At 38.8% G+C, this 15,230-nt stretch overlaps 1 protein-coding gene across 8 annotated transcripts in view; it reads right to left on the reverse strand.

Moving 5' to 3' along the window:
• The window catches only part of Fat3 (FAT atypical cadherin 3), a 592,493-nt gene that overhangs the window by 98,282 nt on the left and 478,981 nt on the right, over positions 1–15,230 (reverse strand). For all 8 annotated transcript variants that reach the window (XM_011242542.3, XM_011242541.3, XM_017313398.2 and 5 more), the window contains one exon: positions 12,846–12,985. In XM_011242542.3, coding sequence (XP_011240844.1) covers positions 12,846–12,985 — 140 coding nt within the window. The remainder of the gene's footprint in view (positions 1–12,845; positions 12,986–15,230) is intronic.

Consider the following 15,230-nt stretch of genomic DNA (forward strand, 5'->3'; position numbering starts at 1 on the left):
AGAAACTTCCCAGGTCTTTAGTTGCTATTTGATTATCACGTAGAAGAAAGGCATGGTAATTACGAACTCTTTCGCTTATTTCAAAATAAGTTGATGCTTCCTTAGCTCCACTGAGAGTGAGCAATGATGAATATTTTTAAGTGTAAATTATGCTCTATCAAGTTTTGGTCGGCATTTATTTTATTAGCTATGTTTCTATGTGATATGCTGTGATAAAGATCAAGACCAAAACAACTCATTTTACATTTTCATATCACAGTTCATCATCAAAGGAAGTCAGGAGAGGAACCTGGGGGTAGAAACTGAAGCAGAGGCAATGAAGAGACACTTATCCAGCTTGCTTTCTTACACAACTCAGGACCATCGGCCTTGGAGTATCACCACTCACAGTGGGTTGGGGCCTATCACTTAATAATTAATCAAGAAAATACTTAACAGATGTGCCATAGGTGAATCTTATGGAAGCATTTTCTTAATTGTGAGTCCCTATTTCCAAATGACTGTGTTTTTTTTAAATAAATCTATTTTAAAGTAAAAATTAAAAATAACCCACTCAATTTGTTCAATTTGTGCTTCATATACTCAAGGGGTCATTGAAGCATGGTTAGCTACCAGTGGCCACACCCTTAAATAAACTGACTCTCCCTCCCCCAGAACATCTGCTGAGGTGAGAGCTTATGACTCTTTTTCTTTTCTCTGTTGGGATGTGGACTGGCTTGATCTTGTGCAAGTCTTGTGCTGGGCAACAACAGCTGCTCTGAGGACTTGAGTGCAGCCGTCCTGTCATGTCCAGAAGACACTGTTTTGCTCTTGTTCTCCCCAACCCCTGGCTCTTCCCATTGTTCAGCCTCCACTTTTGTTACGCTTTCTGAGCACTGGCCAGAGGAGGGGTGATATAGCACAATGATAATGGTAAGATTTCTAGCACACGGAGAATTCACCCTTTGGTTCCCTAACTAGTTAGATCATATTTGACTCTTCTATCCTTTCATTGCAATACTCATGTTTACTGCAATGGGCAGGCTTTCCTTGGCCAACACCATTTTCTTTAGGTTGGAGCTTGAAGATCTTTTTAGACACTGTCCTGCTGTTCTTCCATTTACTCCCTTTCTTCTTTTCTCCCTTCCTCTTTCTCTTCTTTAATTGATTGATTGATTGATTGATTTTCATGTGCTAGGACCGGAACCTAGGGCCTTACAGCACCTTACTCTTCTAGGTAAGGACTTTGGCATTGAACTACGATCATAGACAGCTTCCTTACTTTCTGATGATCATGACTGGTAATATTTTTCAGGATTGTCTTGAACAATTTTCTATTCTTGCATTATCCATTGCTCCAAAAAAAAATAAAAAATAAAAAAATCACTTTGGTTTCTACTTTTCTTTCTTTTGTTAGAAATGCTATTTTGAGATTGCAATCCAGTACTGGGAATTCAGTAGATCAACTTAAAATTTGCTTTTATCAACTGGACAAAATTGGGAGAGAACTAAATAATAATCAAAATTTCATTAGTTCCCAGATGTTTCCAATTTTAGTGATTTTTACTTGGTGTCATTGTTTCTGCATTTGTTTCTCCCCTTTCTGATGCTGACATTTTTTATAATCAGTGACAGGATCATAATTAGTCATTGTTTTGTTTGAAATATGAATGCAAAGGACTCAGAATAATAAAGTCTGCATTTCCATTATAGTTATCCAAAACAAGTTGATATTGTTTTTCAGTGCTCTTGTTCTTGAGATGAATCTCCAAGGAGGAACCCAAAGTTGAATTAGATGATTAGCATCTATTGCCTTACTTCTCCTCCAGAATTGGATTCACATATAATGTCCTTCCATTTATTTCCAAATTTTAGAAATTTTTTTTTTTCAGGATAGAGAATGATTTATTACCTGAACCAATAAGAGGAGTTCAGGACTTACTTTGAAGCAGTGGCCTTTTGAACCAAGGAGCCTGGGGATTTTATTGTGGAACCTAGACATATTCACAGAAGACAGCACCAGGGGTAGGCAGATTTCTGAGGATGCCTAAAGGGTTCATCCCTGAGTATGTGCCCAATTTATGTCGTTGTTAAAGAAGAAACCATGTCAGCTCTGTTTGGGTACAGGCTTAACTCACATACTTGCTTTTTCAACATTTAAAATTTTGTTTTGTCATTTTTAAATCACACTAAAAGGGTGTTCAGGGAGGTTTAGTTTCTCAATGAGTCATAAGAAAAAGGATGTACAAAGGACAGGGAGAGGGATAAGAGGGAATGGGGGTGGATGTGGTCAAGATACACTGTATAATCATTAGGCTGTTGAAGAAAAAAAAATGAAAGAATTTAAAGAAGCTTGGCTTTTCTGCCCTCCTGTTTTTCCTGTAGATAACTTTAAGATCGAGAATTGACAAATGGGACCTAATGAAACTCCAAAGTTTCTGCAAGGCAAAGGACACCGTCAATAAGACAAAAAGACCACCAACAGATTGGGAAAGGATCTTTACCTATCCTAAATCAGATAGGGGACTAATATCCAACGATAACTTTTATTAAAAGCACATGGTTTCTCATCTGTTTTGTCAATATGGTGATACCATACACATTTCTCCTACCACACCATTTCACTTATTATTAGAATTAGGAATTACAAAGGGCATAAAATGTTCCCAACTGGCGTAAGAGTCACTTCAAAAGTGAAGACAGTCTGGATGGAGACAGTGTTAGTTGTCACAACTGAAAGGAGGGGTGCAGGTGATATCTAGTGGATGAAGGGCACAGCTGCTACTGCTTGAGGTGTTGTTCACAGACCCCTGCAGCGTTGAAGACCTCGCTGGATATCCTGGTCAGTCCAGGTCATCCTTTTTGGGCTCATTAAGACTTTCCTATTATTTGTTCTTAGAGTATGTAAGAAAAACAAATGTGCCTATATCTCTTAAATTCTCTGGCATACAGTTGGGTCCTAGTGTTAAGACAGTTTGATGGAAGGATAAATGTTTCTATAGTTTTGTGAAATCATTTTCATGTTCCACTCTTCCAAGGCTTTATCAATGTGCATTGCATTCCCACAACAATATGTATAAACGACTGTCACTCCAGCCTGCCAACAGGGTATGTGGGAAGACTTGGAGCCCTTGCCAGCCTGCTGGATGAGAAGTGGTACCTCAATGTTGCTTTCATTTGCATGTTCCTATTATGAGTGACAATTAGGAGCATAGCGTCATATACTTCAAAACTGTTTGCACTTCTTTTTCTGTTCAGCTGCGTATGCCAGCTTATTCTTCTGTGGGCTAGGTTCCTCTTCCTTCTTTTCTTTTGGAAACATGGTGATGTAAATGACAAGGTTGTGCTAAATTCTGCCATGGATTTTTTTTTTGGGGGGGGGGTGAGTTCTTAAGCATGCCATGCAGAAGGAAATGCATCCAGCTATCCAACTATTGGTTCTGGGAGGTGAGTCAGTTGTGCATGTTTCCCTCCTCTCCATGGTGTAGATGAATATATGTTGTTTTATTTTCCTTCATTTTCATTTCTGGTACATTTAAAACTTTTCCTGGAATATTATGTGAGGGCAAGGTCTAGTTTAATTTTTCTCTACATGGCTCTGTGTTAGCATTCTTTCTAAGCTCCACGCCACAGTTACCTGGCAACAGCCTGGTAAACTCCACACCACAGTTACCAGGCAACATTTAGGTAGGTCTGGCCCAATATAAAAGGGCTGCTTGCTCCCTCCTCACTCTCTTGCTCCTCTCTTGTTTCTCTCTTGCTCTTTCTCTGCTTTCCTTGCCCCACCTCTCTCCAGGTGCTCATGGCTGGCCTCTACTCTTCTACTTCTCTTCTCTTCTCTTCTCTTCTCTTCTCTTCTCTTCTCTTCTCTTCTCTTCTCTTCTCTTCTCTTCTCTTCTCTTCTCTTCTTCCCTTCCCTTCCCTTCCCTTCCCTTCCCTTCCCTTCCCTTCCCTTCCCTTCCCTTCCCTTCCCTTCCCTTCTCTTCTCTCTCCTCCCCTTCTTCTTCTTCTTCTTCTTCTTCTTCTTCTTCTTCTTCTTCTTCTTCTTCTTCTTCTTCTTCTTCTTCTTCTTCTTCTTCTTCTTCTTCTCCTCCTCCTTCTCCTTCCTTTTTCTCTTTCTCTCTTTCTCTCTCTCTCTTTCTCTCTCCCTCCCTCTGCCTTTCTTTGCCTCTACTACACTCTTACCTCCCCTCCCCATTCCCTTGTCCTGTGGTTGGTTCCTCAGGGGGAAGTGATGCCTCAGCCTGAGCCCCTGGAGGCACCCCTTTCTTTTTCTGTTTTAATATTTTTTATTACATATTTTCCTCAATTACATTTCCAATGCTATCCCAAAAGTCCCCCATACCCTCCCCCCCACTTCCCTACCCACCCATTCCCATTTTTTTTGGCCCTGGCGTTCCCCTGTACTGGGGCATATACAGTTTGCGTGTCCAATGGGCCTCTCTTTCCAGTGATGGCCGACTAGGCCATCTTTTGATACATATGCAGCTAGAGTCAAGAGCTCCGGGGTACTGGTTAGTTCATAATGTTGTTCCACCTATAGGGTTGCAAATCCCTTTAGCTCCTTGGGTACTTTCTCTAGCTCCTCCATTGGGATCCCTGTGATCCATCCAATAGCTGACTGTGAGCATCCACTTCTGTGTTTGCTAGGCCCCGGCATAGTCTCACAAGAGACAGCTACATCTGGGTCCTTTCGATAAAATCTTGCTAGTGTATGCAATGGTGTCAGCATTTGGAAGCTGATTATGGGGTGGATCCCTGGATATGGCAGTCTCTAGATAGTCCATCCTTTCGTCTCAGCTCCAAACTTTGTCTCTGTAACTCCTTCCATGGGTGTTTTGTTCCCAATTCTAAGGAGGGGCATAGTGTCCACACTTCAGTCTTCATTCTTCTTGAGTTTCATGGGGGCACCCCTTTCCCACACCTTACCACACCTCCATAGAACATATTCCCCCTTCTCTTTATCTTTTTATAAACACATCACTCTGCATTTCTTTCTATGTTACATTTTTAGGGATGTATGGAGAACTAGAGGTACTTTTTCTTTATAATTTTTCTGGGTCAAAGTGCTTTATCTTGCCTGATTGCTCTGTCCCTTTTGGCATAGTTTTACATTGCAATCAGTGTGGTACCTGTTGTTATCATATGCCTAACAGAAGAATCACTAATGATTTATCTTGAACTGGAGAGATGGCTCAGCTGTTAAAGGCTGGGCTCACAACCAAAAATAATATCTTAGTATTTGACTGTATTCTAGAAAATCATTGATTTTTTTCATATAAATATATCCAGACATAATACTACACTTACAAATAGCAGCACAGCTGTTTACCGTGGTTGAGATGAGCTTTGCTGAGTGGGATGAAAACCATTTCACCACATTTGTGGGCTCACAGTTTACACTTAGGAGACACACTAACAGGCACAGACCTTATCCCCTAGTTTGTACTTGCAAGAAATGTCAAAGACTGTGCCAACAGAGTTTTGGGTATTGTTCTTATCTACAATGTATTTGCAAAACACATTGCATTATTTGATTGCCAAATCTTTAAAAAGTTCAAGCAACTTAGTCAAGATGCTAAAATATTTGTTTTCAGGGTGGCAGTTACATCAACAGATGTAAAAGCCTTTCTGGCCAGCAGGCTGCCCTGACCTTCATGGAGTTTCAAAGTTGATGTGATCTTGAAATGCTTGCCTCTTTCTGCTTGCTTTGTCCTAAGCCTAATCTACAGTCGGAACAAGTGTTCCTCTGTAAAAGACTTCCTTCTCCTCATTTGCTTTTTATTTCCCACAGTTGGGGCCATTTGTGAGCTCCTGAACTAACAAAGCAAAGTAACTCTCAAAGCTGTTGTGTTCAAAGTGGTGACTGAAAAGCTTACAAAAGCACAAAGGACTCAAGGCAGGAGGAAACTCAGGCTTGGGAAGTATCTCCAGGGCTTATTTCAATGCTGTCCCCCACAAACACATTGTGTTCTACAGGCTCCTCTAAGCTAAGCCTGGGGAGGTGCCAACGCCCTGCTTTACAAATGCTCATGGTAGAATAGTCCTTGGGGGCAAATTGTTGGGCAAGACCAATTAAATACTAAATAGCTGAAATTCTGGTCTGCCTCTGTTGCCATTTCTAAGCCACATTTAAAACATCTATTTTTCCAGGAGAGATGCCCCTTGCAGACTTCTCCAGTACATAAATTTTATTTTGGAATATATGAATAGGAAACTTATATCACAGTTGCTTTCTGTGTAGAAATGTGTATCATATTTGTCCCTAAGACTTATTATATCTGGTTTCTCAAAGGAGAAAAATGTTAAGGGTTGTGCCCAAAGTCACAAAAACAAGGCTGGATCCAAATCTGGTTTCTTCAGTGCCAGTTCTATATTTATTCATAATCATCCTCTCATACACTTAAGGTTATGTATACATTCAGAATAAATTTACATGATATGTATGTTAACAAATGTATATAACTCACAAAACATGTAACTGGTATGCCTAGTCTCATCTCAGAAACATCAATTAAGAAATTATTTTAGAAAGTTTCCTGTTACTTTGAAAACTAGATTTATTTTCAAAAATCGATTCACATGAATATCAGGTGTAGATCTATTACATATAGTGAAATATTATCATTCTTTGATTTAAAAAATAGGGAGCCTTAAATGGTATTTTATCATATGTAGCTGGGACACTTCAGCCATTCCTTAGTTTAAACGCCGAGGGAAAGTTTGGGCCACTGATGCTTTTCACATGTAAGAGGCAAAGGAAATTAAACTGGATGTAAGAGAATTCATGATGGGAGGAGAAATGTCTGGGAGTCTCCTGATCTAACGAACATCTTTAGAAAAAAAAGCATAACTTGCGTTTCTACCTTTTGAAAATATGTAAACAGAAAGTCAACAAGAAAGGAGACATACTGTCTAGGTAAAATCTGTGTTCTAAGTAAGTAGGGCAGTGAGGGACGGACTCTAAGCAGTCCTAGTGATGAAATCTACAGTGTGAAGGTCCAGGCTAGGTTTAGGAGTAGGGTCATAGATTTTTCTCACTCCAATGCCAATTGACATAGGTCAGACTCATGCTAGCTTGTGTTGGGCTTGAGAATTTTGGAGGCTATGAAAGGAGATGTTTATCGTTAGACTTGGTTGTGGATCCCACAAGGATAGGCTTGCTTTTCTAGCTTTACAAACCCAAAGCATGCCCTGAATAACAGAATATGTTAGAAAATATCACAAAATATCATATCCACAGTCCCTGAAGCAAATCTACTTAGCTTTTAGATTATTATTTGGCCCAGACTATATCTTTTTTTCTTCTCCTATAACAAAAAAGGTCACTCAATTAATTTATAGGTATCAGTGTGTTATTCCAATTTTACACTGAGTACCAGATTGTATTAATAAAGTATATATGTGTTAAGCATGTGATAGTTCCAAGAACCTTCTCATCTTTCTTCATTCTTACAGCCATCTGTGAAGCACGTAGGCTCCTTTCATTGGAATAAGATTGAGACTCTGAGTGAGCTGAGTTCCATGGGAATACACACAGGTCAAGTGCCAGTTTGGACTTGTGCCACCCGAGTCTGGGTCAATACTTTTTCACGAAACAAGATGCTTTAACTAGTGAATGAAGTTGTGTATTTTGTAGATATAAATGTGTAGAAGAATGTTGCAAAGGAGAAGTGGGCTTGTATCTCTTTTATGTGAATCCAGGCAGGCTACTTAAGTAGTCTGAGCCTCGATTTCTTCCTGCAAAAGAAAGACAATAACTCCTGACTTCACTTTTCCAGGGTTACAGGGAAATGGACCTTTCTAATAAGACTTGTTGATTCTCATTATGTAACATTAAATGTTGTATATGTGTATGTCATTTTATCCACTGAGCCTTTGGAAGAGCCATGTTCTGTATTTGTTTAAATTTTCTATAAAGATGCAGTAGCTCTGACTTGGGAGATGTACAAAGAGTCTTAATATTCATAATGTATCCTTGGGGTGATATGTCTTTGGGGTTAAAGCTATGCTAAGAGAAGGCTGGACCTATGGATAGCTAGGAGATGGTCTGAAGGTTACAGGTGGTGTCATGTTTCTCAGGAGACCAAGTTAAAAAGTGTCTTGTAGCTCCTGTCTTAAAACAGATACCAAAGTCTTAATGTTCCCTTTAAAAGTTGGCACAGTGTAAGTAGGCTCTAGTATCTACCTGTGTGGGTCTGAGTACAGGTTGCTTAACCTTGATTGGACTCTTCCTTAACAATAAAATGGAAAAGACAGTAGTCAATAAGTTTCATATTTCTGCCACAAAAAGTTATTACCATTTTAGATATCAAAAAATAGCACACCTGATATTATTATTTCATAGTTCTGAATACAGATATCAAAGCCAAACTTAAGAGATTGCAATAAATGCATTCCCTTTGAATGTTCTTCTTTCTCATTCAGGCTCAATATAGTATCTTCTAGTTACAGGATTGGAGTCCCCATTTCCTTGATGGCTCGCCAATATCTTGAGGCTACCTTCATATTCAAATTGTCTATCTTCTTCTTTTCTTGTCTTTCTCATGCCAACTGGAGAAACTTGACAGTTAAGCTTCTGTTAGTAGACAGATCCTACCTGAAGTCCTCTGACTTATTATATCTCTTAAACTCCTTCTGTCATGTAATGCAATAAATCAAAAATTCTAAAATTTAGGATGTAAACATTTTCTTGGGAGAGGCATGGGATACAAATTCTGCCTGTAATGAGTATTCTTAGTGCCTGCTTTGTAAAGTCACTGTGAAAGTTGATGGACCTACCCATGTATATCTAGTAAAAGCCAATTTAAGTAGCCTGTTCTTTCGACTCTGACTCTCACTGGGTTTTTTCCTCAGAGCTACAAAATCTGATGCTACATAAATATCCCTTTCTTTTGGGAGATTGCCTGGTCTAAGTGCAGAATGTAAAATGGCCTGTGCACTTCGCATTACAAGTAGTTCAAAGAACAAAATATGAAAACAAAGTATCTCCACCTGGGCAGAAGCCACCTGATGAGATGGGCAATAGCGTCTGCATGAACCTCGTATGGGTTTGGTGATGGATATTATTGCACTTTAACATGACCTCATGAGTCTTTTGTAGGATAAAGCGATTGATACTCTTGTCCTAAACATGGGATAGCTATTTCTATAAAGTGTCTTGGTTCCTCTCTAAAGCAATGGCCAGTGTCTTGTCTGAGACCCAGGTCCCCTGTAATTCTGCTTATGTTGGGGTAGATGGTGACTCTTCTTCGGTGTTCCATTCTGTCCTTATGAGCCCCCTGCCCCACTCCCTGGGTATTTCCCAATCCTGCTGCTTGCAATAAGCAGGGCTTCTCGAGATTCTTCATCTTTATTTGAAACAGACAGTCCAGAGACAACTCCACTCTTCCCTCTTCGCCTTTTAATCTGGATTTTCTTGCTTATCGCTGTGCTTCTAAGGTAATGTGCGGTCACTTCTGCTCCATGTTGTAATATGAAAAGTGCAATAATATCCATAACCAAACCCACCCGAGGTTCATGCTGACGCTATTGTCCATCTCATCAGGTGGCTTCTGCCCAGGTGGAGATACTTTGTTTTCATATTTTGTTCTTTGAACTACTTGAAATGTGAAGTGCACAGGCCATTTTACATTCTGCACTTAGACCAGGCAATCTCCCGAAAGAAGGGATGTTTATGTAGCATCAGATTTTGTAGCTCTGAGGAAAAAAACCCAGTGAGAGTCAGAGTCGAAAGAACAGGACAAGACTGAAGATGAAGGAATGGTTTCATGTTGACACTGAATCCTGGAGGCTCTGATTTATTTGATATTTGTGAAATAAAATTCAACATGTTGTTTATGGCTGACAACAAGCCTATGTCCTACCATGTTTTATGATCTCACGTGAACAAAGGAGAAAAATGTCCCCCAAGGAATTTTGAACAGGTGGTTTGGAAACTAGAGAACATTAATCTAGTGAAGAAAGGCATCTGTTGGATGGTAGAATCATTATATTGTCTGGGGTCATGGATTTGAGCATATTTTAGCAGTTTCTACAGGAAGTTCAGACTGCACTGTTTAGTCCCCAAATATCCTATTGTTCAAATGTGTCTGATACTGGAGCAGAGAACTGCTTTTGCTGTCAAGTCCAAGGAAGCCTGGGTAAAGATGAATCATTCTGAACTCATCAAAGCTGGTGAGCAGAACGGTCTAACATAGTTGTTGGCCTTTGATGGCAACAGTCTTGATGAGGGCACATGGTACATGCTTTGGAAACTGAGTTCTCATTCCTTAGGTCATGACTTAGATATGTTAGATGAGAAAATTCTCTTGATGCCCTTTATTAATCTCTTTAATTTGCTCTTGCTAGGGGGACCTCCAAGTTCACCCTGATTCTCAGACTGCTTACAAATGCTTGCAAGTCAAGTCTAGCTGTATATCAGTTTGAAAATATGTGGCCTCAGACACTGCATTCAAGGATGCACAGTGTACATTTCCATGTTAGTTTAACAAGTGCATATTATACATATAGCCTTAAATCTACAGTAGCTTAGTATAGTAATGTGTGTTTTAGTCCCACATACTATGGGACCTAAGGAAAAAGGATTCTTCAGCCCAGAAGTTTGGGGCTAATATGGGCAGTATAGTATCCTGTCTCAAACAACAATCAAAACTATACCATAACCTTAAACACCTTAGTGCATTCTATAGGGCATGAAGAAACATTGATGAAATAGAGGCTACTAAAATGTTGCTTTTCTCATCCTAATAAAATTCTAAATGTCTTCCTGCTACCTTTTGCATTACCATTGTTAAAATGAGTGCTTTGTACCTTAGAGACCTGCTGTACCTTCTAGATAGACCCTTCTGGATATGTAGAATCTATTTATTCACTTGTTCTAAAAATACTTAATGAATTATAGATTCTAGATGGACTGAATACTGCTTAATTCAACTGATTTAAGGCCCTAGTGTAAAGTCTGGAAATGAATAGGATCCCATGCTTATTGGTATTTTACTTAAATATGTCCTAGGTTTTTAAGTAGCACCGAAGAATTGGAGTTGAATATGCCAAGAAACCACTAATTTAAAAAAAAAATCTAATTTAAGCCGGGCAGTGGTGGCACACACCTTTAATCCCAGCACTTGGGAGGCAGAGGCAGGCGGATTTCTGAGTTCAAGGCCAGTCTGGTTTTACAAAGTGAGTTCCAGGACAGCCAGGGATTTATAGAGAAACCCTGTCTTGAAAAACAAAAAACAAAACAAAACAAAACAACCAACCAAACAAAAAAATCTATTTTAAAGTTCCCATTTAGGATGAATTACACTGACAACATAGCAATCATATACATGGATTGTTTAGCATTAGCCTTCCAGCATACTATTCAACTGTGCAGTTCTCATGGAATCTCAGCAAGATTATCTCATTCATGTGTCTAGATTTGAGTTTTGAAAATGCCAAGAAGTGGTATGTTTTTAGATTGGCAGAATAGATAATTTGTTGTCCCAATTGGGTCAATTAACAGACTATATGAGGTGGTGTTAATACCTCCTCTAGGGTAATGGGTGCAAATGGGACTCTCTGAGGAAAACAGGGTCCTGTGGTCACCTGATAAGCAGGAATGGAAAGTCAAGAACCATCACACATTGGCTGTCTATCTGCATGTCATTTCCATTTATAGCTAAATTCAAATGGAAAGCAAATGGTTGCATTAAATGAATGCTCTTATCCCTGTCAACCTCTACCACTCTCTATTTAAAAGAAAACAGTCAAGTTATGCATTTCTGTAGCAGCGTCAGACCAAGAGAAAAATTGTCTGGACAAACATATGAATTTCTGCTCCTCCTGCTTTCAAATTTTATGGTCATAAAAGTGTAAATCATATTTAAAAAAAAAAACCATCACTCTCTTGCTTCTGCTTTGGCAAACCTTTCTTACTATCTAAATGTGTTGAGAGGAATTCTGAATATCCATCTGGGTCCAACAGAGACCAGGGCCCAGATCAATCATTCACGTCTTCCGGGCTTGTGGGAACAACAGAAAGAGAAGCAGGAAGGAAGAGTGGAGTTGCAGAGCATGCCATGTGAGGCTGGGTTTAAGGTGCTGAATAACAAAACCAAAAATTCCTATATTCAAGGTAACTCCACTGTGCTAAGAGCTGGCATTGTGTTGGCTCCCACTTGGGAAGAAGTTTGAGATGTTTTGAGTCACAGACAAGCCCAGAAGTTTTCTTCTAACTCCTAATGTCTTTCATACGAACTCAAGAAGCAGAGTAGAAGTTCCTCAACCCCAGATGTATGATAACATCAATAGGACCTCTGGGGTTGGGCATCAGCTATTGGACCTGCTCTTTCTAAGCTCTATGTCAGAGGTACAATGTACATCTAGGATAGAGAACCCACAACACAGAGGCTACCATGAATATCCAGGCCTCAGTTTTGTCCTTTATTGAGGCTGTTTGATCTTGAATAGGTAACTTCAATCTCAGTATGTAACTGAATATGGACTCTTATGTGTCCCTAGCTTTAAGTTTTAGTGACTTGAGGAATAAGGAGAGGAAGAATCTCATGCTTTGCTGACACGGACAACATGGATGTCTCGTTGTAAGTTGACTGTTGTCAGAGAGAACCCTACAGTAAATGACCAGGAAACAAATGCACATCACTCTTTCATACACAAACAAGCACAGTTGACATGAACAACGCAGCCAAATTCTGCACCACTTATAGAACCCTTTGTCTCAGTTGCCCATTAAAATGATTTTTTTGAACAACAGAAACCCTGGACATAATTTATTACTCTCTGGATCTATTTTTCCATAGCTTCTGTTTCTCTCTTTAGCAGATATTTACACATTGTTGCTAGTCAGTAACTTAATATCTCACCTGAGTGACAGCAATATTTGTTCCATCGGTGACCTCGACACTCATGTTGTACACCGACCTTTGCTCTGCATCCAAAGGCTTTGCAATGACAATTGTTCCAACACCCTTCTCTGCATCAAAAGAGCTGTCAAAATTCCCCCCTAATGATTTCACAGAAACAACACAAAATTAGCACATCTGAGAAGGTATTAAGTTAATGGACGCATATGTCTTTACAGGGTGCTTTTATATAAATACATATTCTGGCAAGCGTCTCTATGGCTCAATTTCATAAATCTTCAATGGGCCTTTACTATCTCTAACTTAATTTATATTTCAAAAGCCATCCTCTATAAGCATAACAAATGACACACAAAAAACAATGCATTGTAAATAAAAACCTCAGCAGTAATGTTAGAGTGGTGAGCATAAACTGATCCATAAAACATGGAGAAGACTAACAACCCTCCAACCCCTCTCAGCCACCATGCTGGGAACCTGGGTAATACTTTAGTGTTTTCTCTAGTAGAATACATTTTAAATAAAAAACTATTCCAATTACAATGAATACAAATGGTTTGAAACTTTTAGGTCTGTTCTAGGATTGTTGGTAAACATTTGACTGGTTAGAATTCCGTGTCCCTCAATCAAATGTCAGAAATAAATTATGAATACAGGAAGATAAGAAATATTTAAAAATGAATTTCATATAAAATCTCTCTGAATATTTCGATATTCAGAGAAATGTTTTTGGCCTTGTAGCAGTGGAAATTCACTTTCTTCCAGGAGGCTGATGATTTTACCACACACTGACATAAACTCTGAGAGATAGTGTGTAGGTATCATATTGCTAATACAACACTAGCGAACTTCTAAGGTAATCTACACAAAGGTTTAAAAAAGTTGTCATCTGTTCTTTTGTTTTAAATGACATACTTAAAATTGTGCCCTTTGGATCTCTGAACAGAAGTATCACTTAAAAACTTCCCAAATTAGATACATTTTTTTAAATGGGAGAATATATAACAGTCTAAGCAATGAAAAAAGTTTAATTAAATGTGAGTATATGTTCACCATCACTATTTATTTTTGTCTGAATATACATGTGTGAAATGCATTTGGTTTCAGATGGTAATTTCATTTAACTTTAGTATGTAGGGCAATGTATTTATTGAATTTCATATTTTAGAAAAGAAAAGCTTAGCTTTTCTTATATCCTATGGTTTGTGCATTTTATTTTTCTGGCCTTTGAGCACCATGTTTTCCTGATTACAATACTATAATATTAAGTGGGTGGATGAGTGAAGGGATGAAGAGTTGTACCGTATGGCTGGCATTTGTCCTACAGTGACAAAAATAAATAATATGGTTTACTTTCTAAAAATGTAGTCATGTATATTCCAAGTACCAACTGCCTGCAGATACTATGTTCACTCAGGATTATTTAATTACTGGAGAGAACATAATTGCCTTTGACATTTAATTAAAGCTGTGGAGATACAGGGGTATGAGAAAATTGCTTAGAGATGATATATGTTCTCAAAAATTTCATCTAAAGAGACCCATCTTCCAATTAATGTCTTTAATTGATTTACTGAGAAGCACGAGATGCTAAGTCCAAAAAAAGGATTTTGAGGCTCAGAAAAGGGGGTTCCTAGCCTGTGAAGAGAAGTGGGTCTTCGAGGGGTGCTTCTTATTGGAGAGGATGTGTCCTCGATTCATACATGAAATAAAATAGAAAGCTAATGTGGGTGACATGGGTGACATGACTAGTGTGGGTGGTGTGCTTGACATGGGCAACAGTCATCTTATGTAGCAAGGCAAATCATTCACCTATAAGAGGTAAATGCTGGGGAAAATCCAAACCCGACCAACCAACCAAAGACATTTGCTATGGAAATCTTCAAAGAAAGGGAATAACAACCTGTGAAGACAAGGATACAACTTCTCAGATTGCTTCTGGAGAGTATTAACTCATGGTTCCAATTAGAGCTCAACCAACTTTAGACTTTCTGCCCCGATTTCCGGTGTTAACTTTCCTAAATATAAAAACTGAGAGTTTTATTTTAAGTTGTTTTGGGGGGAATATTGTTAACTCTCCAGGGTCATATTCAAGAAAGGCAAACATTTGTGGGTCAAAGAAAGAATTGTGCACATTACTCTCTGTAGCTGAAAGATGAATGGAAATGAATATTAGAGAAAACACAGGTAAAGGCTTCCAATTTCAGATCTCATGCTCGCTGATTATGACCCTTTAAAGTCTGTGCAAACATACACTGTCATTCTGCCTGCATAATAGTGTACCATTTGCATATTTATATGGTTTTACGCTTTTTCATAATTTTCGTTCTTGTTAATACTTTGGCGACGTTTGCAATTTCAGTTTTTATAATCCTCTCTCTTCCT

Source organism: Mus musculus, chromosome 9 (assembly GCF_000001635.26).
Source record: "Mus musculus strain C57BL/6J chromosome 9, GRCm38.p6 C57BL/6J".
NCBI classification, from domain to species: domain Eukaryota; kingdom Metazoa; phylum Chordata; class Mammalia; order Rodentia; family Muridae; genus Mus; species Mus musculus.